Source organism: Gaeumannomyces tritici (genome assembly GCF_000145635.1).
Source record: "Gaeumannomyces tritici R3-111a-1 unplaced genomic scaffold supercont2.4, whole genome shotgun sequence".
Taxonomy (NCBI): domain Eukaryota; kingdom Fungi; phylum Ascomycota; class Sordariomycetes; order Magnaporthales; family Magnaporthaceae; genus Gaeumannomyces; species Gaeumannomyces tritici.
Genome location: NW_008804548.1, coordinates 694,116 through 716,819, shown reverse-complemented (window position 1 = coordinate 716,819; position 22,704 = coordinate 694,116). Strand labels below are relative to the sequence as shown.

Genomic DNA, 22,704 nt, shown 5'->3' with positions numbered 1-22,704 from the left:
GGGGGGGGATTAATGATTTTGGGATATAGCAATTGGTACGGGGCAATATAGCACTCCCCTTGTTGAAGTAGCCCTACCAAACTTCAAGGTTGATGGCATGCACTCTTTGCCCGAGCCTTGATAGCTTTTGTGTCACTCATGAGCATCGGTTCTAGTCTCCTCCTGCCAGCACCGGCTTTGAGGTACAAGCTAAGTTGTAGAATAATCGTGAATATGCTGCGCTGAATGAGTGTCTACCAAGTCCCATCTATCTATCCTCTTTCTATTCTTCCATCCCGACGTCATCGATTGCTGTTCTTTTCTTCTCTTTTTTTTACAAACTTCACTCGTACAAGGCTCGGGGCTAAGCCGCATCTACAGGCTCCGGCGGCCCTTTGAGGCGGTACACGGCTCGTTCGTGGGCGTCTGGATGGTGTTGACGGTCAGGTTGTAGACGAGCAGGCCGCCCGTATGCGGCACCCAGTTGGGCACGCCCTTGGCGTCCTTGGCCACCGTGAAGGCCGCGTTTCCACTGCAAGACACATCAAAATCAGCCTTCCGACCCTAACAGCGGCGACAAGATAAGAGAGGATGGGGCTACTTACTGCGCCTGAGAGCAGTTGCCCGGGGTGAAGGTGGTCTGGACAACAATCTTTGCGCTGACGGTCTGGGTCTTCGCGTCCTCGCCGACAAAGGTGGCGCTCTCGATGAGGTGCCACCAGGCCTTGTTGCCGTTGGGCGGCAGGAGCGCCTGGCGGATGCCGAGGATGCCCTTTGCGCCCCGGAACGGGTTGCCGGCGGCGATGAGCTGGCCGTCGGCGGAGAAGAGGTCGGTGAGCGCCGTGGTGGACAGCTTGTCCTCGGAGACGCGGTAGTATCTGGACGGTTGGGTGTTAGCTATCTTGGCGATTGAGGGCGGTTTGGGGTGTAGGAATCGGCGGACGTACTCCTCGACAAATTTGGCAAAGGCCGGATCGACCTTTGCGCCGGCCTTGTACGGGCCCATGTCGACCGGGGTGGCGGCGACCAGGGAGGCGGCAAAGAGAACGGCGGCGGTGAGGAAGTGCATCTTGACGATCTTGAAACGAAGGAGACCGAATCAGAAAGGGCTGGTGAAGACAAGGGAGTGAATGACGGAGGTCTAAAGGCTAGCGAACTGCTACAAGAATGAAAAAAGGAGACAAGAGAGCGACAAGGCCGAAGCGTTGGGTGGTGCTCCAAGAGAACGAGAGTAATCCAGAGCTCGGCGCACGCAGGCTATATACCGCCCACCAAGATCCCCGGCGAGTCGGGCGTCCAGGTTGGACGATACACTACGCCACGTCGCCTGGCCGCTGGAGCCAGCCCAAACTTTGGCGCCCTGGCCGTTGGACCCTGACCAAACTTTGGCGGCAGCACCGGCTGTCCAGGGGAAGGGCCGTCTTGACACCACATGCGGGTTGGGTGCCGAGTCATTTAGAGTTCAGGGGGGGAAGCGGAAACAGCCGACATTGATGGAGAGCTCAAGTTTGACTTTTCGGGACCACCGAGAGTCTGGGGATTTTACAGCGCATAAACGCGCGCGGGTAAAAATAGGCGATTGATAGCCCCCTGATTCACCCACGTCGACAATGCCCAGCTCGACCGTCCGCTTGTGGCAGACGGGGCATGATGGCGGGAGCCCGTCAAGCGCTGAGGGCCGGCCGCGGGAGCCGGCGCCGTGTCCGTTTGCTGTTTTGCTATTGTCATCGAGAAGTGGCTAGAACGGTTCAAGACCAGTCGCCTTGCTTCGGCCTTGGCCCGGCCGCAGTCACGTGGTCGGTCATGAATGGGTGCTGGCATTCTCAGAATCCTGGACGAACGTGTCGCAGCCAAGCGCTGGATCCCTCGGGGTTTAAAAATGGAGGAAGGAGGCGGCTGGCGCCGATCGTCGGGCTCAGCCTGTGAGAGGTGTAAGCAAATAGCAGGTTTGGCCGTGTCAGCATCCCTTGCAGTCAACGACAGCCTCCCTTACATACATACGGGCACAAGTGTAGACAGGTGATAGGTAGTGCCTGCCAGCCTAGGCATCTACCCAAACACAGGTTGTTATCTCCATGCGGGCTGCGGACCCGAGATTGATTGCTGTCTGGTCCTCCAACGTCGGCGCAAACCCGCGCCGTGGATGGTATGGTACTCCTGCCCGCTGCAGCGCCCAATCCTCCTGGGTTTGGGGGCGTAACTCACCCGCGAGTCGGCATGAAGGCGTCATCATTCCCAAGTGCCGAGCGATAACGCGGGGTGGCTTTTAGGACCCGTTGGGAACCCGATAACTGCCCGTCAGGTAGGTAGGTAGGCAGGTACTTACCGGTTGGGGGCCGCCGTTTTTGGGGGCGCCGTCCGGGTGTTGGTGCCCGGCGATTTGGACAGCGAATGCGGAGAAGCGGCCAAGCCACACACCCTGCCCCATCCTGCTACTGTGTAGTAGATGCTTCTGGACCGGTCGGCCATGTGGTTCCACGTGGATGTCGAGGGATGGGGGATGGGGATAGATACGAAGTCGGCTGCATACTCGTTTTACGGACGACATACGACATCTCGACATGCACAAAACAGGAAATTCGCATCTGCCCTATCGATTTTCTACGTGGGATTCTCCAGGGGGCAGGACACCAACGTGGGCCAGCCTGCGCCTTCAGATAGGCCGGTCAGCGGTTCCCTTTCGCGTCGCTCGCTGGTTTTTGCCGCCCATCGTCTCGGTGCTCATCAGCTCCCTGTCCCATCACCTCTCCCTTCCAACGGCCGATCACACCTCGACTGCTGCTTTGCGCCAGGGGAGGGAGGGACCCACGCTGGTGCATCTATCAAGACTGCCCGCCCGCACTCCATCCATCCCGCTCACATAACTCCATTCCACCACCACCCAGCCTCAATCGACGAACAACAACCCCTGGCCCTCTCACATGCCAGCCTTGGCTGGAAATCCCCAAGACCGCTTCTGGGCTTCTTAGCGACAGAGAAAGCGCCCGTAAGATCGTTATCACATTACAATCCACTTCTTGGACCCTCTGTCGCATCCGATTCCATTGGGCCTGACTGCCTCGTCCGCAAAACAGGGCCATGCCCTCACCCTCTCGTTCCCCCTCCCTTTTCCCCTGTTTCTCCCCATAAGGCGTCCGGTCCGGGTGGGCGTTGGATATGATGGATGCTTCGGTGCAACCTTGTGGACGCGCGGAGGAGCGGGCATCGCCTCGCCACAAGCACACCTTCCCAAGGCGCGAAATGGGAGTAGGCATTGGGGAATGGACAGATCTTTACAGGTGGCCCCTCGAGGACGAGCCTGACCAGCAGGCTGGGGGTGCGTCTGCAGGAGCGTGGTGGGCAAAAGGAGATGTGGTGCATGGCAGGTTCCTTGCCTCCTTGTATTGGGATCAGGCGCTTTTTTTTTGAGTCACCACCCTGCCTGGAGGAGGATCGAGGCAAGGGATGCCTTGATATAAACCCCAGGAGCCCGTACCTGAGCAAAACCCTGCCCTCCCTGCTCCCGAGGGCATGCCACATCCCCTTGTCTTTATAATCGTACTGAAATCCACATCCAACACCATGCACTCGATATATATCCTCGTGCTCGCATATCTCTCGGTGATATTTCTGCGCCACTGCCTGAAGGCGAGGGCAAGAAGCAAGGTACGATGCCTAATCGCCACTTTTGCTGGTACAAAGAGGCAGAATCTAACCAGAACATGGCCGTGCCTGCTAGGAACTCCAAAAGCTCGCTGCGGAGCACGGGTGCGCACCCGCGCCGTCTCTAGATGGGTGAGCCGGTGCGAGACGAACCCTTCCACTAAGCATATATGTGCTCACACTGCCGCAGGGAACACGCAGTCGCTTCTCCTGGGGCATCAGCCTACTCCGAGAATGGATACAGGCCGACTCGCAGCACCGGCTGATGCAGCTGATCCTGTTCCACATGCGCCAGTCGGGCTGGACCATCCACCAGCAGTTACTGAACCAGACCATCCTTGTGACCGTCGACCCGGCCAACCTCGAGGCCATGCTCAACTCCAAGGCCGGTGGTGCGTGGTGCCTCACTCCCCATCATATACACACCCATAACCTCACACCCCAGCTAAATACCCCTCCCACGTCCCCCAGACTACTCCGTCGGCCGCCACCAGGCCGCCACCCCGCTCTTCGGCGACGGCGTCTTCACGCTCGACGGCGAGGCCTGGCGCCGCTCGCGCGCCCTGATCCGCCCGCACCTGGCCGATCCTCCTATTTATTAACAAAAAGCCCATGCCGTGATAGCTTCATCCTCGTCCGCCACCCCTCTGTCCTCTCCAAGCTCCGCACCGAGATCGCCACCAACCCTATCCCACCCCCCGACCTCCGCCGCGCCGACCTCAAGGCCATGCCCTACCTGCAGGCCGTGCTCCGCGAGGTGCTGCGCCTGTACCCGCCCGCGCCCGTCAACGCCCGCACCGCGGCGCGCGACACGGGTCCTGCCCGCGGGCGGCGGGGCTCAACCGCCGCCAGCCCTTGCTGGTGCCGCGCGGGGCTCCGTCGTCGCCTTCGACGCCTACGCCCTGCACCGCCGCGCCGACCTGTACGGCATGGACGCCGAGGTCTTCAGGCCCGAGCGCTGGCTCGACGACGACGACGACGACGACGACGACGAGGGGGCGGTGGGGGTGGCGGGGCCGGCATGCCGCTTCTCCGCGACCCGCTGGCGTGTAGCGCTACGGGTACCTGCCGTTCGGCGGCGGGCCTCGCGTCTGCATCGGAAGTGCGTTTCGTTTTTCCCATTTCCTTTTCCATCTGGGCCTAGTGACCACCCACCACATACACACACGGTCACAACACCCAAGCAGCTAACCTGATGCTGTGTCTGCCTCACAGTGGACGTTTTGCCCTCACCGAGGCCGCCTACGCCGTCGTGCGCATCCTGGACAGGTTCCCCGCCATCGCGCTCCCAGAGGGGGAGAAGGTCGAGCCCCTGGGCTCGGAAAAGCGTAAGCGTCTACCCTGGAATTGGTCCTTCAAAATCGCAAAAACTGCTGGACTAACCATGTCATGCGCTGCAACTCGTACAAAGACCATGGCCGTGCTGCTACGCATCACAGATGGCTGCAATGTCCGCTTGGGCTGAGGAATGCCCCTTCTAGCCTGTGATTGGAACTACCTAGTACACTTCTCAATCATCTCGTCCGCTTTAGCGCTATCATCATAGACACAGACCACCCGCCCAAGGCATGCCCAAGACATGAACGCCTCGCCATCTTTCAATGTACAAAACTCCCATTTATCGCCACCGTGGAAGCCCCCTTGTCCACAGCTCCTACCAAAACCACCCAATGCCTGGAGGTAGGTCTCTGCATGCTATGAAGACAACCCAGAAACACAAAAAGCAGCAGCAGCTGTCTCCAAGCACCGACATGCCGAGAGAGGAATGACAGAAACGGGCAGTACACAAGATCCGGCCACTTGGAGCCACCCCAAACGAACTTTGTCGCATCTGCCTGGCAGCATGTAGGCCCAATCGCGCGGGCAGCTTCGCCAATGAGTGCAACGCACAAGATAAGAGCCACTAAGCATAGCCACAAAACACAATGACACAAGGAATGATGGACAATGATATCCCGGGGACCGCAAAGACAGAAGCGGATTCCGATACGAATGCAAAATGCAGAATTGTTGTCAACGTCGCCAGATAGCGACCAATCATGCAAAGTAACTCTTCCAGAGAACTCCTTCAAGATCCTCGAGTTGCTCGGCCGTGAAATACTAATGATGGAGCTTTGTTAGCAACCAGGCACAGAAGCAAAAGGGGCTTCCTCCTCCACCCAAAACACAAGAGGCTTACCTTTTGGTCAACGGACCAGCTGTCCTGTCTTGTCTTCTTGAACTCGGCCAGGATCGACTTTGTTGCCTTGCCGACCACGCCCGGGTCGCTAGCGGCGCTGCGCGCCAGCAGTGCCAGAACCTCGGGCATCCACTTGGGCGGCGGGGTCAGATAGGGGAAAGCCTCGATGAGCGCGCCCAGTCCCATGATGGCCGCGTGCCTGGCCCGGATCTGGGCCTGTATATCGACCGGCGTCTCGGCACCGTCGCCCTCCGTCTTCATCCGCAGCATCTTGGACTTGGGCATGGGACTGCACCGCAGCTGATCCTCGAATCGCATCTTCAGCGAGTGGATTATGGGCTCGCGAATCACGTGTGGCGAGCAGCGAATCATGCCCGCAAGCGTTGCGCTCGCGCAGTCGCGCACCTCGAGCTGCACATCCGAGAGCATGTCGCCCACGGCGCCAAATAGCAGCTGCCGCTGCGGCGCCGCCATCAGGAAGAGCCGCCGGAAGTAGATGACCTGCATGTTCACCAGCGCGCGGAGTCGCTGGTGCCACGATGCCGATAACTTGCCAACGCGGACAAGGGCCCGGATGAATGCGTCATCTTCACCTGCCCTCAGCGGAATGTTGGGCAGGTGTCGATAAACGTGGTACGCCAACCTCATGAGTTCTGGGTCCTCCTTCACGTCCATCATATGCAGTAGCTGCTCGATAAACGGCTCTGGGAAGAAGCGGGCCAGCTGCGTGCACTCCTGTGAACTGAGCATGCCGTCAAGCCAGGTCAGTACCGTCTTGGAGCCCGAGGTGTAGCTAGATGGAGTCTGTTGACCAGGGGCGCGCTCATGTCGCCACCTCTCCAGCCGCTCAAATATCTCCGTAACGGTTCCAATGAAGTCGCCGTCGGGCTGGTAAGGGCGCACGCCAACCGAAGAGTCCGCCTTGTTCTGTCGGAGCAGCGCGGCGACGTTGGGGAACGACTCGTGGTATCTACTGCGGTATATGGCCGAGATGACTCGTCCCATGGCCTCGCGAACCGTCTTGTACGGGTGATCAATGTGCTTCAGAAAGTCGTCGAGAATTGGCTGCGAGTGGCGAAAGTGCCAGCCTGATGTACTGATCATAAGCTCCAGCAGCTGCACCTTGGACGACTCCTTGAAGGCCGCGTTCGAGTTCATATCCAGCCTAAAGGCACTCATGCTCTCCATGATCTCGTGGAACTTGCGCGGGTCCTTGGCGTCGGCAATGACGTGCAAGCATGTCATCCAGTAGTGCAAGCTGTCGGGTGTGAGGTCTTCCTCGAGAATCTTGAGCAGGAGCGGTCCGGCGTACGCCCAGACCTTCTCCCGGACCTCGACCGTCTCCTCACAGCTGCCCGAGAGAAGCGCTCCCAGAATCTCGGCTGTGGCGCGATGTTGATGCTTGTCGCTGCCGTCGCCATAGACATCCTTGATCAGATCTCCAATGTCTTCCAGCTTGGCCTCTGTGAGGCCGTAGTTCATCAGGTCGAACACGTGGATCAACAGGATGACGTTGTGCATCCGGAAACGATCGTTGAGACTATCACGCGGCTCCTGCTTGGCGTACTCAAAGTATTGCTTGAACCAGTCCTTGGTCAGCAGCTTGCCGACCTGCGCGCGCTTCTGCCTCTCCAGGTCGTCGTAGCCGTCAAAGGCCACAGGATCCGCCGACGTCGCCCGTAGCTGCTTCCCCCACACGAGCCAGCCCGGATAGTCCTGGTCCACAAAATACTGCGCCTTTTCGGGCTTGGTGAAATTGTCCAGGAAACGCCCCGTCCAAGAGGGGTCATCTTGGGGCACATCAACCACTACCGAGTTGAGCTCGTTGACGTCCTCGGTCAAATAGTTGCGGAAATTGTGGCCGTACCACGCCCGCATCTCAATGGTAGTGAACAGCGATGTGAATATGGCCTGGTAGGTGCCGCGGAGGCCAGGGTGAGCATCGTTCGTGCCTCTGGCGATGAGGTCAATGAACTCCGAGGGCGCCAACGTTGCGAATCGGGTGCACAGGTTGCTCGCAAGATATATGCACCGTATCGCCACGTTCCAATGGCTGTTCTTGGCCATCTCGGTCAGCTCCAGGCCGAAAGAGCTCCTCTTGGCCTCAACCTTGTTGCGGCGGTCAATGATGACCTTGTTCCGCGCGCGTATCTGCTCCGCGCAGTCCTCGCTCGGCTTGATGATGTCCAAGACCGCACTGTCCTTGATGACTGTGTGTTCCCCGACACGACAGCACTCGATGACGGCCGATAATGAGTTCCCGCTGAGGTGCTGGATCGAAGTCTTATCCACCTGGGCCGTTTCGATGTACATCCTCATGAAATCGGCCGCAAACCGCCAGTCCCGCATCATAGTCTTCAACAGGCTCGTGAAGAGCAATGTGTACAGAGAGCCCTTGATGCGGTCGTGGTTTACGTCGTCTAGCGCTTTCCTGAACGCCTTGAGCAGGGCCGGTATCACCAGGGACTTGCCTCCAAGCAGTACTTTAAGCGAGGAGTCCTGTGCGCCCTGGGCCACCCTGCGGACGTCGGCGTACTGAGACGTGCACGACTCGGCGAGATCGAGCAGGAGCTGCTTGTCGAGATCGCTCTTGTGTCTGTATGATGCGTTGTACTTGACGCGCTGTAGTTGATACGCGTCCGCGCGCTTGACGAGGAGAGGGCGCGGGTAAACCTTGCGCAGGCCGCTGACTTTGAACGGAGAGATATCCGCCTTGTAGAGACGCACCAAGCGCTCCAGGGGATGGGCCGAGCGCTCAATGCCGACGTCGGTGATCCAGGTGCGGAATGCAGCATAGAGCGCAGTGAAGCATGGCACGTCGTCTTCTTCGGCTGTGCACAGAAACTTATGCGTCTTGGAGAGTGTGCGACCAACATCTTCTCTTATTTCGTGGATGTGGTCGTACAGCTCGCTGTCCCGTTCGAGGAGGTAGCCGGCGGGATAGACGTATCGCTTCTTCAGCTCATCGTCGTCGGTATCCTCTGCGAACTCGTCATCATCGTCTGCGCCCTCTTCAGACTCGTCCTCATTGCCATCCATAGCAACGTCGCCTTCGGCGTCTCGTGGTTCACCACCGTCCCCGTTGACTTGACCGTTCGTCCGGCCCGCCCCTCGCTTGGGGTCGAATAGTGCCGAGACCCCCGAGATGACCAGGCGGATTTGGGACAATGCCCGGACTATCTCATCGCTCCACTCTTTGTTTTTCCCCTTCCGGGACACGGGTGGCTCGTCGCTCATAAGGGCCTCCAACTTCTTCGCGGCCGCGTGGGCTTGCGACTCGAACAGCTCGACGGCGAACTGAATCTCCTCCGAGGATGGGCGATGCCACTTGATCGTAAGCTCCGAGGGCGAGGTCGTGGTGCCCCAGTCCTCCACGCCGAGACCACGGGCGATTACTTCGGGCTCGTACAGCGCGTTGTCGATGGTATACGTGTGGGTGAGGTTGAGCAACAAGTGGTGGACATAGTTGGATATGTGGATCGTTGGCAGGCCGCGGCACTTTTCCTGCATGTATTCCGCGACGCCCAGGAGGTCTGCTTTGTACTTGAGCACCTCGGCGCCGACATGGACGACGCACATACTAAGCATGCTGACATGCCACACCAGCGCGCGGTCCCGGGGCAGCACATCTGTGCCACTACTGCGGTCTGATGCTGCGCCGTTGTAGTCGATCTCGTTCCGGATGTTGGCGATGAGCATGGGGATGAACACCTTGAGCGTCTTCTCCGGGTTGACTTTGCAGAGGGCGTTGCAGATCCAGGCCATGGCATCGCGGGCTTGGTGAACGACGTGGGACGAGACAAAGTTGCTCAACTTGTCCAGCGTGATGTCGAACAGCTCTGGCGAGAGCGACGCAAAGAGTGGTGTCAGTGCCGCGGGCAGAGTGTTGATCACGTTGTCTTCGGGCGACCCAGATCGTAGGTGCGACGAATCGGGCAGATTCTCGAGCAGGGTAAAGACTTTGCCGAGCAGTGCGATGATGAACTCCCCGAATCCTGCTGTGGATGAGCGCACAATGTTGGCCTCTATCTCGTCGGTGAGCTCCTGGTCGTAATCAATCTTGACATCCTGTCCCTCGATTTCCATCCGCTCCATCTCCCCCTGCACCCACTCCATGGCGAGCGAGGTGTCATGGATATCGTCGTGCTCCTTGACCAGCGACACAAACGGGATGCTGTAGGCAACGCTCTGGAAGAAGTTCAATGTGTACTGCGTCTTGCCTAAATCGTTGGCGTCGATGCCTGGGAGTGCAAGAGCGAGGAGGGCAGTCAGGTGGCACCGGAAGCCTCTCTGCTGAGACATGATGTTGGCGATCATCTGCAGGCCGCAGAGACTCGCCGTCGTCCGGTGCACCTCGACAAGCCCCTGCAAGCTGGGGTAGAAGCGCTGGAGGGCCCCTGGCAATATCAGGTCAGGCTGCAGGTAAGCCAGGCCCTGCAAGGTCGAGTAGTAGTAGTTGGCCACCTTTGAGCTCTTGGCGAACAAACCCATGAAGGTGACCTCTCTCAGGGCCAGGACAAAGCGCTTCTTCAGCTCCGGATTGATCCTGCGCTCGGGGACAATATCCAACTCGCCGCTCTGCTCCCGATTACAGCGCGACACAAAAATGTCGGTGAGGTAGTACGTCAGCTGGGCCAAGAACTGGGCCCACTGGCCATGATTGGAGGGGTGGAAGAAGGTGTCGATAGACTCCAAGAGCCCCTCCAAGCTCAGAAGTACTGAGCTGTCCGTGTCCAGACATTTGGGCGACAAGGAATGTACTATCCAACGCGCAATCATGTACGGTACTGGGTATTTCTTCCTGTCCTTGTCCAAGAATGCCGCCAGGCCGGCCGAGTAGTCGAGGGACGTGTAGGGAGAGTTGGCCTGTCCGACAGGGATCTCTGTCAAACGCAAAATGGCAGTGAAGATGAGGTCTGACTGGTCCTTGGTGAAGATGCCGTGCTCGGTAAAGGGCACGTCCCGGTACCCGAGGTAGTCCCGTGCCATGCGCGAAAACACATCGATAAAACAGGTATCAAAGTTCTTGGATCTGTTCATCAAAGACCATAGATGGAAGAAGGTCGGCAGGAAGTCGGAGGGTTGCGCAAGCTCCTCAGTTGGTGGGGCCGGAGACGTGGGTAGCATCGTGGTGATGAGGCCGAGCACAATGTACGAGTTTGTAGCATCGGATGTGCTGAAGAAGGGGAGGAACTCCTCGAGCATATCCCGTCTGGCCTTTGGGTCGAAATACAACTGCGCGTGCAAGCAGAGTCGCAGGAGATGCTTCTGCGTCCTGCGCCGGCGCCCTTGATGCGCGGCACACTCCGACGGCAGCACCAGCGCCTTGATCTCGTGCCATAACGGACGCCAGTCGAGTACAAGGTCGTCCCGGGGCTTGAGGTAATGCTTTCTCCTGCACGAGAAAACGGGAGAAAAAAAAGCGAGAGCATCAGTATCGTGTGCCTGGTTTGTCACAATAAAGCGCGCATGTAGGGGGGGCAAGACAAACCTCGTCAACGTGACCAACATCTTGGTAAAGCGGTCCGCCGTATTGGATTCAAGACCAGGGGCGAGAGACAGATGGTAGTAGATCTGGACAAGCTTAGCTCGGAGCTCGCGGGTCATCTCGAACTTGAGGTTGAGCCATCCCTGAAGTTCCCTAGTCCAATGGAGGGCGCCTGGAGCAAAGTCCTCAGCCATGATGGAGACGTATAGGTTCTTCAGAATGCCCAACAGCGCCTCGTCGCGCTTGCTCTCATCTTCCACCTGGTATGGCAGTAGCCTGTGGTATGCGAACGTTCTCGGACGGTACCTCTTGCGGTCATTTTCGTCGGGCGTCTTAGTCACCGTCAGGCCGGGCGAAGTAGCTCTAGAGATGGCATCGGCAGACATGAAGGGGCCGCCGCCGAGAAAGTGTATGGCCGCAGCGCCGGCGGCGCCCGCCATTCCCACCGCCGTCGCGGAGTGCGACTCCAGTGCCTCGTCCATGTTTGAGCACTCCCAAGCAACCAGCTAGTGAAGAGTGTGTGCGGTTGAAGGCGTCGTAGTTGGGCAGCAAGGCGGAGCGGATGCGGATCGATAAAGCGGAACGCCGTCGAAGCGAGAGGGGCGCGCAGCCAGGTGGCGTGGGATTGGGGGGGTAACACGACGAAATGGATGTAGCCGTGCTCAGATGCTGATATCAAATGATGGGAAAGTCTGATTCAGCCGCTAACATGTCGCCTCGTCGACCGGAGGGTTCGCCTGGAGGTGGGTCAATGTGGGCTCGGAGTCGTGACGCTTGATTGTCAGGTCTGTTGAAGCTGCGAAGGGGTGGAAACGAATTGTTAGCAACCCCATGGATTAGGGAGAAGTGCGGCCTCAAGGTCCAGGCGCGAGCAGTGGCGCGCAGCTAACAATGCGATGGCCAGGTCGCACTAGCAGCAGGGTTCGGCGGACGAGGAATTGGGCGGGATAATGTGATTGGGGTGAAGCAGCCGAGATGTGGTCGCATCCATGGCTTCGCCGCAGCGGGGTGGGTTCGAGATACCTTTTGCGTCATGCGGTCCCAGCCTTGAGTGACAGTGTCAGGGTTGGGCAGCACACATGCAGATAGGCAGGGAGTGGCGTGTCTTCTGTGTGCCCGCGGAGGTGGCCGGTGTTGGCGGCAAAAGTAGTGCTGCGCAGAGTCGGAGCCAGAGGAAGGGCAAGCTGGGCTGCAGCCTTGCGGGTAGCACGAGGTTGCCAGGCTGTGGTGGCGGCAGGTCGGGACGAAACTGCTACTGTTACTCCCACGTAGCGGCGGAGGCTTTGGGCGGGGCCAGGCAAGGCGGCAGCGCGTGCGTGGACAAAGACCCTCCCCGTCAACCGTGCTGAAAGGCCGTTGGGCTGGCTCAGGGGGACGGCGAGGCAAGGGTAACGATGCACGCTCGCTCCACCTCACCCACAGACGGACTGATGTCGCGAAATGTCGACAGGGCGGCGATCGGATAACGTCAAATGCTGCTGCTAGACTGGGCCGGCGGTGGCTTTGCGGGCATTTGGGCACCAGACCGCGTCGGTTGGCTGCGCAAGTCCCGGCTAAGCCCCTCGACACACAGTATAACCTGGTAGCGCAAACACTCAGCTTCGGCAATAGATTTGATGGGCAGGAACCAATCTTGGGCCCGCAGGGCAGCAGCTCCTCCTGCCGCTGCTCGCTGCTGTTTTCTGAGCGGGGTGGTCAGAGCTCCTTGAGGTAACAATGGAAGTCTTTGCAAGGAGGCCTTTGCATCCGCGCGACCCGATCTGCTGGCCTGATTGGAGACACGCACCTCAGCGACAAAGGTGGGACTTCTTCCCACTTCTCCAGCAATCGTCGTTGCGTCCAGCCGTCTAAATTTATCTGGTTAGCGTGTCCCTTGCCTGGACGTCGCGGTTTGGCGGGGTAGCAGCGCGAGGGCGACGCGAGCAAATCGGGACGAGGGGGGCGGCGTCTGAGCGGCCGACTCGACTGGCGTTGGTCCGATGCCAGGGATTTTAAAGTGTCGCCAGCAATACACAAGGCACCAGCTCGATTACGTTTGGGAGCGGGCACGCGACGCAAACATCGCCAACCTCGACACTCCCATCATTCGCTAGCTCGCTTCCATCCCGTTCCCCGAGGTTCGCCTGGCCATCAGCCCATTGTCTCACAAGCTGGCAGCCCCTCCTAGGGGGGATCCTGGCACTTAGCGAGTTGGCTAACGGAGCCCTCGGAGGAGGAAACGACCGTGACTGGTCTGCAGGCTGCAAGGACGCGACGCCTTCTTGTTTTTCGTGCCTTTTGTCCGTCCATTATTGCCTCCGGCATCTTATTTCTCGCCGATTACTCCACCGCGTGCAACCAAAGGCCTATCTCTATCTTGGAAGCACTGACTGAGTTGTGGGGTGCCTAGCACGTGTCAACCAGTAGCCAAGCTTCGCACGCATATGACGGGCCTAAACTTAGTCCGCGTACCCGTCCCGCCCGGCATAACATCAGCTGAGCTGCGTTTTACCCAGAGGTTATCTAAATATGTTCTCGTTTTTTTTTTTAGGTAAATTACAGCCAGTTACGAGCACCCCCTCAAACAGGATCCGCCTCTTGCGGATGGGTATAGCCGTCGCTTGTGATACCACCAAACTGCCATATCACAGCTCACCCGGCCTCTGCTCCTTATGCAACCCTTTGATCTCAGGAGTACGTACCTCCCGCGGTCACAGGCGGGACGCGCCTCAGTCCTAGCAATGACCAAGTGAAAAAATGAGGCCATCGGGCACCCACATGGCTGTTTATCTTCCCCGTGCCCAACCCACAGTCTGTGTCCATTGCTTGGCTGCGTAGTCTTCGCAGGTGTCTGGATGCCGACCGCTCCACGCAAGCGAATCATAAGCTCGAAGCCCTCACGGCGTGCGGCGGGCTTGGCTGCTGAGATGCGATAAAAGGGCTACAATGCGTGCACTGATGGGAAGGTCCCATCCGTGCCTTGCCACTAACACGGGCATGGAAGAGACGGTTGGGAACATGGAACTTTCTTAGTGTACCGATGCATAGTCTTGTTATTGAAGAAAAAGATACACGCAAAGTTCAGTCACAAGATTGCGTTCCCGCGACTGGGCTTATCCAGGTAAGTAGGCAGTATTCGGAAAGTAATTAGAAGCCAACAACAAAACGTGAAGAACTGGTAGTTCGTCTGCAAAATCTCTTAGAGCCCTCTGATAACTGGCTCAACCAAGGTTCAAACACTGCCAAGCACCAGGAGGCTGTCGCTTTCATATTAGTTAGGCAACGGGGTCTGCTCGGCCACGAGCTGCTCGGCCTTGCGCAGCTCGGCCTCGCACTCCTCCCTCCTTCGGCGTAGGTCGTCTAGTCCTCTGAGCTGGGCCGGGATCTTCTCGGCAAGATGGTCTGGGACGCCGATGTGGGCTGTCGAGAACAGCTGGATGAAGTCCTCGATTTCGGCGCTGCTGATGTTGTGCGGCCACGCGTTCTGGACCAGCCAGTCCAAAAAGTACCAGTCCCGCGAGTACAGCGCCTTGATTAGGTGACCAGGCATTCTGCCTGGGATGGCCTCCCGCACCTCCAGGTCGCATCGGAGCATCTGATCCCAGATCCGCTCAATGCCCTTTGTCCGATAATAGTACGGACCTGATCGCAATTGGTCGCTCCCGAGGCGCAAGAAACCCCGGATGTTCCCCGCGTATCCACGCTGGTGGAAACCCCCCATCAGCTTCTTTTGCCGAGTCAAGAAGATGGGCACATCCCAGAGCTCGAGGTAGGGGTTGGCCCCAAGCCGGAACTCCCGGATATCGGCGTGGCGGATGGATCTAAACTCATAATCATCCGTATGGCCAATTTCGTCCTCCGTATCATCCGGTACCGTCAGCACCTGTCCGAAGTGTGGGAGAGAAAATGGCATGGCGCGCCAGTCCACCCACTCGCCCTCTTTGAGGAGGTCCACTATCTCCTCCTCGCATTCACCGATCGAGGGACGGCCCATATCGCTAGGCACATAGCAGCTGTAGTACCACTCATGCAAAGCCTTCTCGAGCTTCGACAGCTTGCGGATGGCGAGTGGGGTCTCGGGGCTCGCCAGGCTCTGCTCTCGCGCTGATGCCAGCCGCGTGATGTCTTCCCATGACTGCAGGTCCCCCTCTTTCTCGAATAGCCACTGCATTGCGGGCTTATCGATGATGTGTCCCTGCTCTTGGAGGAAGCAGAGAAATGGCCAGAAGCCGTTTTTCGGGCCATCCTTCCCTTGAAAGCTCATCATAAACGCTTCCAAGGTGGAGTATTCATGTGGTGACGAGTCCGCCAGGCAGGCCAGCACCTGGCCCACCACGCCCAGCTGCTCAGCGCCCTGCGCCATCTTCCGGGGCAGAGGCGCGACCCGAGCGCCGGTGGCCCAGAGCGCCTTGAAGGCGTGCAGGTTGCCCTTGGACGCCGCGTACTGGATAGGGGTGGCAGTCAGGTGCTCCAGCCCGCGGGGGTCGAAATCGTCCCCGAGGGCAGTGAAGGAGTCAAACGGGCGCCGCGCGACCACGTCGACGCTGGCCCCGTGGCTCAGCAGAAGCTGCAGCATCTCGGGCACCTTTGCGCCGTCGGGGCACCACGAGAGCCGAAAGATGGCCGAGAGGGTCCCGCGGGCCTGGGAGATGCGCCGCGCGGACTCCTCGGGCATCGTGTCGATGAGGTGCTTGAGGAGCTCCACGTCCCCCGCCTCGATCGCATCCATGACAGCATGCCCCATCCCCACGCCCTCCTCCGCCGGGTCGCGGTGTTTGCACTTGTAGTCGGTCACGGTGACGGGTGAAGCGCCCCTGGCAAGCAGGTCCATGGCCATCTCGGTGTTCCCGGAACGGATGGCCGTGTAGAGAGGGGAATACTCGACGCAGAACTGAGGTTCGGGGCCGCCATCCTCAAATGCAGCCGAAAACTTTTCCGTGGGCAGTGCTTCGCCCTCGCGATAGTCATCCAGCCAGTAGTTGATGGTATCCGAGAACCTCGGCAGCTCATCGGTGTCGTCCGGGCCGTCACTCCGTTTGCAGATGCCGAGACCGCCGTTGATGTCGGCGCCGTGGTCGAGCAGGGCCTTGGCAACATCGTTGTTGCCATAGTGGATGCCGATATGCAGAGGGGTCGGGACAGAACAGCCCGGCTTGTCAAGCTCCAGCCTGCTGCAGATTTCCGTCGGATGAGCGCTGGCTGGGTTGAGAATAGGTTCCATGGCGTCAAAGGTATCCGGGTCAAAGGTATCCTCGTCATCGCTATCCTCGTCACCGCTATCCTCGTTCAACCGTTTGGTAGGCAGGAAGCCTGCAACGCTCTCGGGCTCGACGGGCGCCGCCGCCGCCCCGACCTCGAGAGCGAGACGTGCCACATTGGCATGGCCGTGCCTGGCCGCCCAGTATAGGATTCAGCCGCCGCGCTCTCGGACGGACCTCTGAACGTTCTTTTTGTTCAGTGAGGTGCGCAGGTAGCCGGAAGCCTGCGAAAGACTGGCGGCGTCGCCGATCTCCAGCTGCTCGAAGATGTCGAGCAACAGCTCACCCGGGATTTTCTCAATAGGGGGAATGGAGGGCATGGTCGCTCCTTTTCCGTGGATGGCTTGGTGTATTGCAAGCTAGCTGATGGTGTGGGTGGTGTTGTGGCTGTTGGTTCGATATTCTGGTTATGGAAAGTGATGGTGTGGTTGTTCGTTTGATGTTTTTGAGTATGGAAAGTACAAACGGTCTCTGCTCTGGGTCCAAGCTCTTGATAGAGCAGAGATTTTGCCCAGAACAGGCGGGGAGCGCCCAATCAAAGACTGTCCAAGACGTATTTTAAATGTCGAGCCGCGCTGTGCTAATCCTAGTCCATTGTTGTTGAAGCTGTTCATTGCCTAGCCTTTAGGGCTATTTTTATTTTTACGCCTACTATCTGCACCATTGCCTCCAGATAAGAACAACAGTGTCGTTTCATAAACACTTTTCTTGGTGTAGCACGCTTTGCAAATAATCTCGTGGCTTCTGTGCTTTCAGCCCGACGACAAAGACGTAGGGTTGTGGCGTTATTGAAGCGCATCACATGTTGCCCTTGGATGGCATCCACACAACGGGCATGATAATGACTTGCTCAGCCAAGAATGCCACAGGAAATACCAAATCACAAAGGGTACGGCGGGCGACCTAGCCGGCTGCGCAATCAGCCGCGCCCACCTTACGCGCTAGCGTCAAGGCGTCGGCAGGATCTGCCTCTGCCTCGCCAGACCTGAGATCTGCGGAAGTGGCCAGGTGGTATTCAAGGCTGTGAGCCGCACCAGCTCTTCTCCCCGCAGAAAAGAGGATTTCAAGAATTTAGCTGCCGCAAGAACGGGCCTATCACGCATACCTCGGTGACTTGGAACGCGGATGGGGAAGAACCCTCCTGGCGCGCACGTATGGGACGTTGGATGAATCCGCAAGCCTCGCCCTCTTTGCTGTACTGTCGACCTTTTAATTCGCTACCGTGACGCTTGCTGTTGGGTCTGGCCCTGTGCGCGTGCTCGGCCGGAGTGAAGACACACCCCCTCGGCACGATCCGAACGACAAACCCACCACCAGCTTCCCTCAGACCCCTCCCTGCCCACGGTACTCCCTATCGGGCTGTTTTCCCCAACGCAGCCAATCGCCTACCGCCGTCGAGCCGACGCCGTGGAATGTGCGGGGCCCGCAATCGTCTGAGGTTTCTTTGATAGGCCGATGCCTCGTCGAGCCCTGATTCCTGAAGCCAGGCCAGGCAAAGCGTCGAAGCGTTCCGGAAAACGGCCCAGCGCGGCGGGGGCAGCTCGGCATTTTAGCGCCGGGATTTTTTTCCGAAAGCTCCGCCGTCACACTAACCTACCCCAAAAAAAGCACATCCAACCAAACCCCTCTGCGGAGGAGGTGGCGGGCGAATGGGGAAAGTCCAGCGGTCCGGATATGTCCCACGGGTAAGGGGGGTGGGCGTGATTGCTTCTAGTCATCATGTTTAGGAGCGCATCTCGCAAGCCTGGCGAGGGATGGGTCCTGGCAGAATCGGGGTGGTTCTCTAGCAATTGCGGAATGCAGCCGTAACTCTGGCAAAAGAGGAGCACAGGTTTCGCGGGGAAGCTGAGGGTCCCTGCCGAGATCGCAGCCAAGAGAATCCATGTAAACCGGAGGAGGCAACTTCCATTACCGCCATGTTCGACCCGTGCCTACATTCCTTCCCATTGCGATCGTTTGTATTTTCTTCACTCGAGAGAGACCACCCACAGACAAAGAGACAAACTTGAGATATTGACTGCGCCACCCAAACACAGCCCCCCGCCCCTGAAAATGACGGCCCAAAACGGCCTCCCCGCCCCCGCCGGCGGCAAGCCCACGGTCCTGCACCTGGGCGACCCCGTCGAATTCGGCCACGAGCTGTACGCGCAGCTGCAGGAGCGCTTCAACGTGGTGCGGCCGACGCTGGAGGAGCGGCAGCGGCCGGCCTTCCTGCGGGCGCTCCGCGAGGGAAAGTGGGGCGACTTCGCCGCCGTCTTCAAGCCCTTCTGGAACACGGGCGGCGAGATGGGCCGCTGGGACCGCGAGCTGATCCCGCTCCTGCCGCCGTCCTTCAAGGTCTACGCCGCGGCCGGCGCGGGGTTCGACTGGGCCGACGTCGACGTCATGGCTGAGAGGGGTACGTGGGTTGGGCGAGCGCGCAGGACAAAGAAAAAGGTGGGGGAAACGGATGGTCAACTGATTCTTGCATTCTTTTCTCTCTAACCTTGTAGGAATCATATACTGCAACGGCGCCGGGGCCTCGACCGAGGCCGTGGCCGACATGGCCGTCTACCACATCCTGTCCGTCTTCCGCAACATGCAGTGGTCCAACATGGCGGCCCGCGGTGGCGACCCGGACGCCTTCCTCGACGCCCACCGCAACGCCCCCGTGGGCGCCCGCAACCCGGCCGGCCACGTGCTCGGCGTCGTCGGGCTCGGCCGCATCGGCCAGCGCGCCGCCCAGAAGGCGCACGCCGCCTTCGGCATGCGCATCGCCTACCACGACGTCGCGCCGCGGTCGGCCGAGCAGACGGCCGGACTGGGCGCCGACCTCAAGGGGTACGATTCCCTCGAGGAGATGCTCCCGCACGCCGACTGCGTACTCATGGCCGCCCCGACGCAGCCCGACGGCAAGCCAATCCTAAAGAGGAAGCACATTTCGATACTCAAGAAGGGCGCGCGCGTCGTCAACATCGGGAGGGGCACGCTGCTGGACGAGGAGGCGCTGGCGGATGCGCTCGACAGCGGAGCCGTGTATTCGGCCGGGCTGGACGTGCATGCCAATGAGCCGCACGTCAGTGCGAGGTTGCGGGCGCACCGCAAAGTCAGCTTGACGTCGCATACGGGGGGTGGTGCGCTCGAAACCACCATGGGATTCGAGGCGCTCAGCATGCAAAATGTGCTGGCAGTCCTAGGTGGAAAGAAACCACTGACACCAGTGAATCTTCACCTGTTCAAAAAGACCTAGAGGCGGGGGCCGGTGAGCCACGCTAGTCTAGGCAGGGCAATCAATGTTGATAGATGGAATGCCAAGAGCACAGACGCCCATCACACTATTGCCCAGCACGAGTCGAAGACGGTGTGCATGACGGCGCGTATTGGTGGCGTCTTGGCGACGCTGCACCTCTTCGAGGACTTGAGCCGTCGCGCGAGCGTTGGAGGCGACCTTCTCCATCCTCAGAATCTGGTCGCGGATCCAGTCTCGCTCAGCCGGGTCCTTCTCCTCGGTTCCCCACATCAGGAGAGGCCAGAGCATGTTTACTGGCAGCGTCGCTTGGACCGGCAATTGTGGCTGCTGTGAATGCTGTTGTTGTTCTTGCTTGTCCTGTTGTGGCTGTCCCCGGCCACAAGTGTTTGCATCTTCTGCGGCCGCGCTAGCAAACTTTGCGTCCGAAATTATGGCCCCTTCAGGTTCCCCTGCAGCCATCGGCGAGGTCATATCTGTATGCTGCTGCTGCTGCTGTTCATGTTGTTCGTCGGGTACTGGTCCCGCGTCGTCTACCATCAGACGGGCCAGGTGGCGGATCTGGGCGAGGGCATCTTTGGACTCGGAAGAGAGGGGCAAATGTCGGTATGCGACCCTGTGGAGGTGCAGCTTGCTTGCGTAATAGTTGGATAGGTATGTCCTGAAAGCGCGCGTGATGGTGAAGGCCAGGTAGCGGCTGACGTAGGGGGCCTTGAGCTTTCCCGCGACGGCGTGCGGCATTAGAGCAGGGCATCCGTCGGCCAACAAGGCACGCAGGTCACGGAGAATCCCGGCCGCTATATTCATGACCTCTGTTTCGTCCTCGACAGTGCCGCGGCTACGGTGCCAGGGGTCGATCTTGGAGATGCGTCCCATGAAGGACTGCACCTTTTGGTAAAAGACTATGCCAGGCTGGTACAGCAACTCAAAGAGAACGTCCTCGATGTCCCTGTCACCGGCGTCGGCATGTAACAAGCCACCGGTCAGATCCACAGCCCGGTCTGCCGCGCCTTCTGCGGCATCATTGGTGCTGTCGTGGAGGCTACCGGGTGATGGCTGCACGAGAAGAGTCTCGTCCTGGTCTGTGAGGAAAAGCCCCTCGCCGCCGGCGGAGACGGCACGAGCGTCGAGCAGCCGTATCCACGACAGCAGGTGCATCTCGACCGGGTGGAAGCCTCTCCTGTCGCCCTGGCGAAAGACTGTGTAGGCGCGCTTCAAGTTGGCATGGGTAGTCTCGTTGCGCTCCTCCAGGATATCAATGTAGCAAAGGAAAAATAGTGTAGCTAGTAAGCTCTGGCGTCGAGAGCTGTGACGCTCGGGAGATGGTAGGTCCCCAGCCGCGTCGAGCTCTTTGGTCGCGTTCTCGTAGTAGTGTTGGTTGACCTGAGACCACGGCGTCTCGCGACGGCAGCGCAGCAGGTTGGAAAAGGCCAGGATGGCATAGCGGACCATGGTGGAGGCGGCGGCCATTGATATCAGCACACGGCGCATGGAAGTCCACTTCTTCTGGGTCTCGACCTCGGCGAGGATGGGCGGCACGACTGCATGGACAAAGTAGGTGAGAAGGTCGCTGTCCTCGCCCCGGAAGACAGATAGGCCGATGGACGCGGGCGCCGCAAGATCGTTGTTGTATTGCGACGATTGGGGACTTGCCATCTGCCTTTCCTGGGCCGCCGCGTCCCTTAGCGCGAGATCGAGGCGCCGTCCGGTATCGGTGCTGACTGAGGTAGTTGGGGTGCCGAGGCGAAGGCTGGCGTCCTGCGAGAAAAGAGGCTTTGTTCAGTCAGGGTCCAAGCAAGCAGGAGAGGCGCAAATTCTGGGCTGCGCGTACCATGGACCCATCACCAGCCGACATGCCAAACTGACCCCAGAGCCCTGCCGCATCGGACCACATGAAGCTCGCGTAGTCGAAAAACTGGCCGACGCCGGCGCCTGGCTGCCCAGTTTGCAAGGAGAGCAGCTGGCCGCTGGCTGGGCTGGCGATGCTCCCAAGGTTGTCGGGCGACTGGACATCGGATCGCCGTCCGGCGGGCAGCTCCGCATGTGCCAGCCTTGTGGAGCCGTTCGGGGTGGACGAGGCTCGTCTCGAGGTGCCCGGGGCAGATGTCGTATGGATCAGGGGGCGCCATTGGCAGTGCAGGTTGAGGCGCTCGCAGTGGGAGCATCGCGGTCTCTGTTCGTCGCACCGGACCTTGCGCCGTCTGGGTCGGGAGGTAGGTTTCGCGTGTCAGCAGCGACGGGGGGACATGGGAGCATGGGATTTGGCACAGAACCCACCTGCACGTCACACAGCCGTTCTTGGAGCGGGCAATGCGGCGGATAGGGCCGTTGTTCACGCTGCCGGGCTGGCCGCGGTCGGCGGGGTTGTTGGCAAAAGAGAGCATCGGTGGGTGGCGGCCGCATTGCGCCGTCGCGGCACCATGGGAAAGCTGTCGGCCATGGTGAAGGGGAAAAAGAGGAGCAGGCAGAGACAGGCTGAGCAGGCGACGGAGCACGACTGGAGGAACCAGAACCAGACTGGAGCGATTGGGGGCTGGGGAGAGCTCTAGGACCCTCTCACGGTGCCCGGAAAAAAACCGGGCTGCAAACGTTTTTCCCCACCCAAACTCTACAGTTAAAGTGGTAGCATTTAAAATGGGTAGCGAGCGGTATTTTTGTCCTCCACTGTACCTCTCCCAACACAATTGCACCAGCACCAAAACCGAACAATATGCCCGCGCACCACTCTACACCGAAAAGAATACGCGTTCAAGGGATTTGTAATTATCTTGATGCAAAAGGCACTACTTATAGCCACAATGACGTTACTCGCTTTGCTAGATCATAGATGCAGAGGGCAAAATGATTGCAGACTGAATGGGCTCCTTTTTTTGCGGTGGCGGGGAATAAATTTTGCAGTCCGGTTTTTTTTCCGGGCACCGTGCCTCTCTCATGGGGGGGGGGGGGGGGTCCC

The 22,704-nt window shown here is 59.2% G+C and overlaps 6 protein-coding genes across 6 annotated transcripts; 2 read left to right on the top strand and 4 right to left on the bottom strand.

Moving 5' to 3' along the window:
- Positions 1-43: 43 nt before the first annotated feature.
- On the bottom strand, positions 44-1,568 carry GGTG_07656 (hypothetical protein). The gene is made up of 3 exons (XM_009225480.1): positions 927-1,568; positions 585-857; positions 44-511 (listed from the first exon to the last, which is right to left on the bottom strand). The coding sequence occupies exons 1-3, from the start codon at positions 1,046-1,048 to the stop codon at positions 355-357; spliced, it is 552 nt and encodes a 183-aa protein (XP_009223744.1). The 5' UTR covers positions 1,049-1,568; the 3' UTR covers positions 44-354.
- A 1,892-nt stretch (positions 1,569-3,460) lies between these two features.
- Positions 3,461-5,086, top strand: GGTG_07655 (hypothetical protein; the record flags this gene model as incomplete). Its single annotated transcript, XM_009225479.1, has 6 exons — positions 3,461-3,624; positions 3,698-3,753; positions 3,823-4,482; positions 4,571-4,723; positions 4,837-4,949; positions 5,061-5,086. The coding sequence occupies exons 1-6, from the start codon at positions 3,490-3,492 to the stop codon at positions 5,084-5,086; spliced, it is 1,143 nt and encodes a 380-aa protein (XP_009223743.1). The 5' UTR covers positions 3,461-3,489.
- GGTG_07654 (proteasome activator subunit 4) lies at positions 5,071-13,457 on the bottom strand. Its single transcript, XM_009225478.1, has 5 exons — positions 13,075-13,457; positions 12,312-12,970; positions 11,292-12,084; positions 5,801-11,195; positions 5,071-5,721 (listed from the first exon to the last, which is right to left on the bottom strand). Exons 3-5 carry the CDS (start codon positions 11,768-11,770, stop codon positions 5,659-5,661), a joined length of 5,937 nt encoding a protein of 1,978 aa, XP_009223742.1. The 5' UTR covers positions 11,771-12,084; positions 12,312-12,970; positions 13,075-13,457; the 3' UTR covers positions 5,071-5,658.
- A 1,013-nt stretch (positions 13,458-14,470) lies between these two features.
- Positions 14,471-16,983, bottom strand: GGTG_07653 (hypothetical protein). Its single transcript, XM_009225477.1, has 2 exons — positions 16,703-16,983; positions 14,471-16,657 (listed from the first exon to the last, which is right to left on the bottom strand). The coding sequence occupies exons 1-2, from the start codon at positions 16,843-16,845 to the stop codon at positions 14,539-14,541; spliced, it is 2,262 nt and encodes a 753-aa protein (XP_009223741.1). The 5' UTR covers positions 16,846-16,983; the 3' UTR covers positions 14,471-14,538.
- A 1,329-nt stretch (positions 16,984-18,312) lies between these two features.
- Positions 18,313-19,901, top strand: GGTG_07652 (hypothetical protein). Its single transcript, XM_009225476.1, has 2 exons — positions 18,313-18,923; positions 19,018-19,901. Exons 1-2 carry the CDS (start codon positions 18,578-18,580, stop codon positions 19,752-19,754), a joined length of 1,083 nt encoding a protein of 360 aa, XP_009223740.1. The 5' UTR covers positions 18,313-18,577; the 3' UTR covers positions 19,755-19,901.
- Positions 18,976-22,205, bottom strand: GGTG_07651 (hypothetical protein). Its single transcript, XM_009225475.1, has 3 exons — positions 22,029-22,205; positions 21,583-21,952; positions 18,976-21,509 (listed from the first exon to the last, which is right to left on the bottom strand). Exons 1-3 carry the CDS (start codon positions 22,133-22,135, stop codon positions 19,782-19,784), a joined length of 2,205 nt encoding a protein of 734 aa, XP_009223739.1. The 5' UTR covers positions 22,136-22,205; the 3' UTR covers positions 18,976-19,781.
- Between the last annotated feature and the right edge of the window lie 499 nt (positions 22,206-22,704).

Excerpts from the sequence above, each read along its gene's own strand:
- GGTG_07651 (XM_009225475.1), bottom strand. The coding sequence starts at position 22,135 with ATGCTCTCTTTTGCCAACAACCCCGCCGACCGCGGCCAGCCCGGCAGC. Across the intron at positions 21,953-22,028 it reads AACGGCTGTGTGACGTGCAG|ACGGCGCAAGGTCCGGTGCG; the intron begins GTGGGTTCTGTG and ends CTCCCGACCCAG. Across the intron at positions 21,510-21,582 it reads CGGCTGGTGATGGGTCCATG|GACGCCAGCCTTCGCCTCGG; the intron begins GTACGCGCAGCC and ends CTTTTCTCGCAG.
- GGTG_07652 (XM_009225476.1), top strand. The coding sequence starts at position 18,578 with ATGACGGCCCAAAACGGCCTCCCCGCCCCCGCCGGCGGCAAGCCCACG. Across the intron at positions 18,924-19,017 it reads CGACGTCATGGCTGAGAGGG|GAATCATATACTGCAACGGC; the intron begins GTACGTGGGTTG and ends CTAACCTTGTAG.
- GGTG_07653 (XM_009225477.1), bottom strand. The coding sequence starts at position 16,845 with ATGCCCTCCATTCCCCCTATTGAGAAAATCCCGGGTGAGCTGTTGCTC. Across the intron at positions 16,658-16,702 it reads AACAAAAAGAACGTTCAGAG|GCACGGCCATGCCAATGTGG; the intron begins GTCCGTCCGAGA and ends CTGGGCGGCCAG.
- GGTG_07654 (XM_009225478.1), bottom strand. The coding sequence starts at position 11,770 with ATGGACGAGGCACTGGAGTCGCACTCCGCGACGGCGGTGGGAATGGCG. Across the intron at positions 11,196-11,291 it reads ATGTTGGTCACGTTGACGAG|GAGAAAGCATTACCTCAAGC; the intron begins GTTTGTCTTGCC and ends TTTCTCGTGCAG. Across the intron at positions 5,722-5,800 it reads GCTGGTCCGTTGACCAAAAG|TATTTCACGGCCGAGCAACT; the intron begins GTAAGCCTCTTG and ends CTCCATCATTAG.
- GGTG_07656 (XM_009225480.1), bottom strand. The coding sequence starts at position 1,048 with ATGCACTTCCTCACCGCCGCCGTTCTCTTTGCCGCCTCCCTGGTCGCC. Across the intron at positions 858-926 it reads TTTGCCAAATTTGTCGAGGA|ATACTACCGCGTCTCCGAGG; the intron begins GTACGTCCGCCG and ends CCAACCGTCCAG. Across the intron at positions 512-584 it reads GGCAACTGCTCTCAGGCGCA|TGGAAACGCGGCCTTCACGG; the intron begins GTAAGTAGCCCC and ends TGTGTCTTGCAG.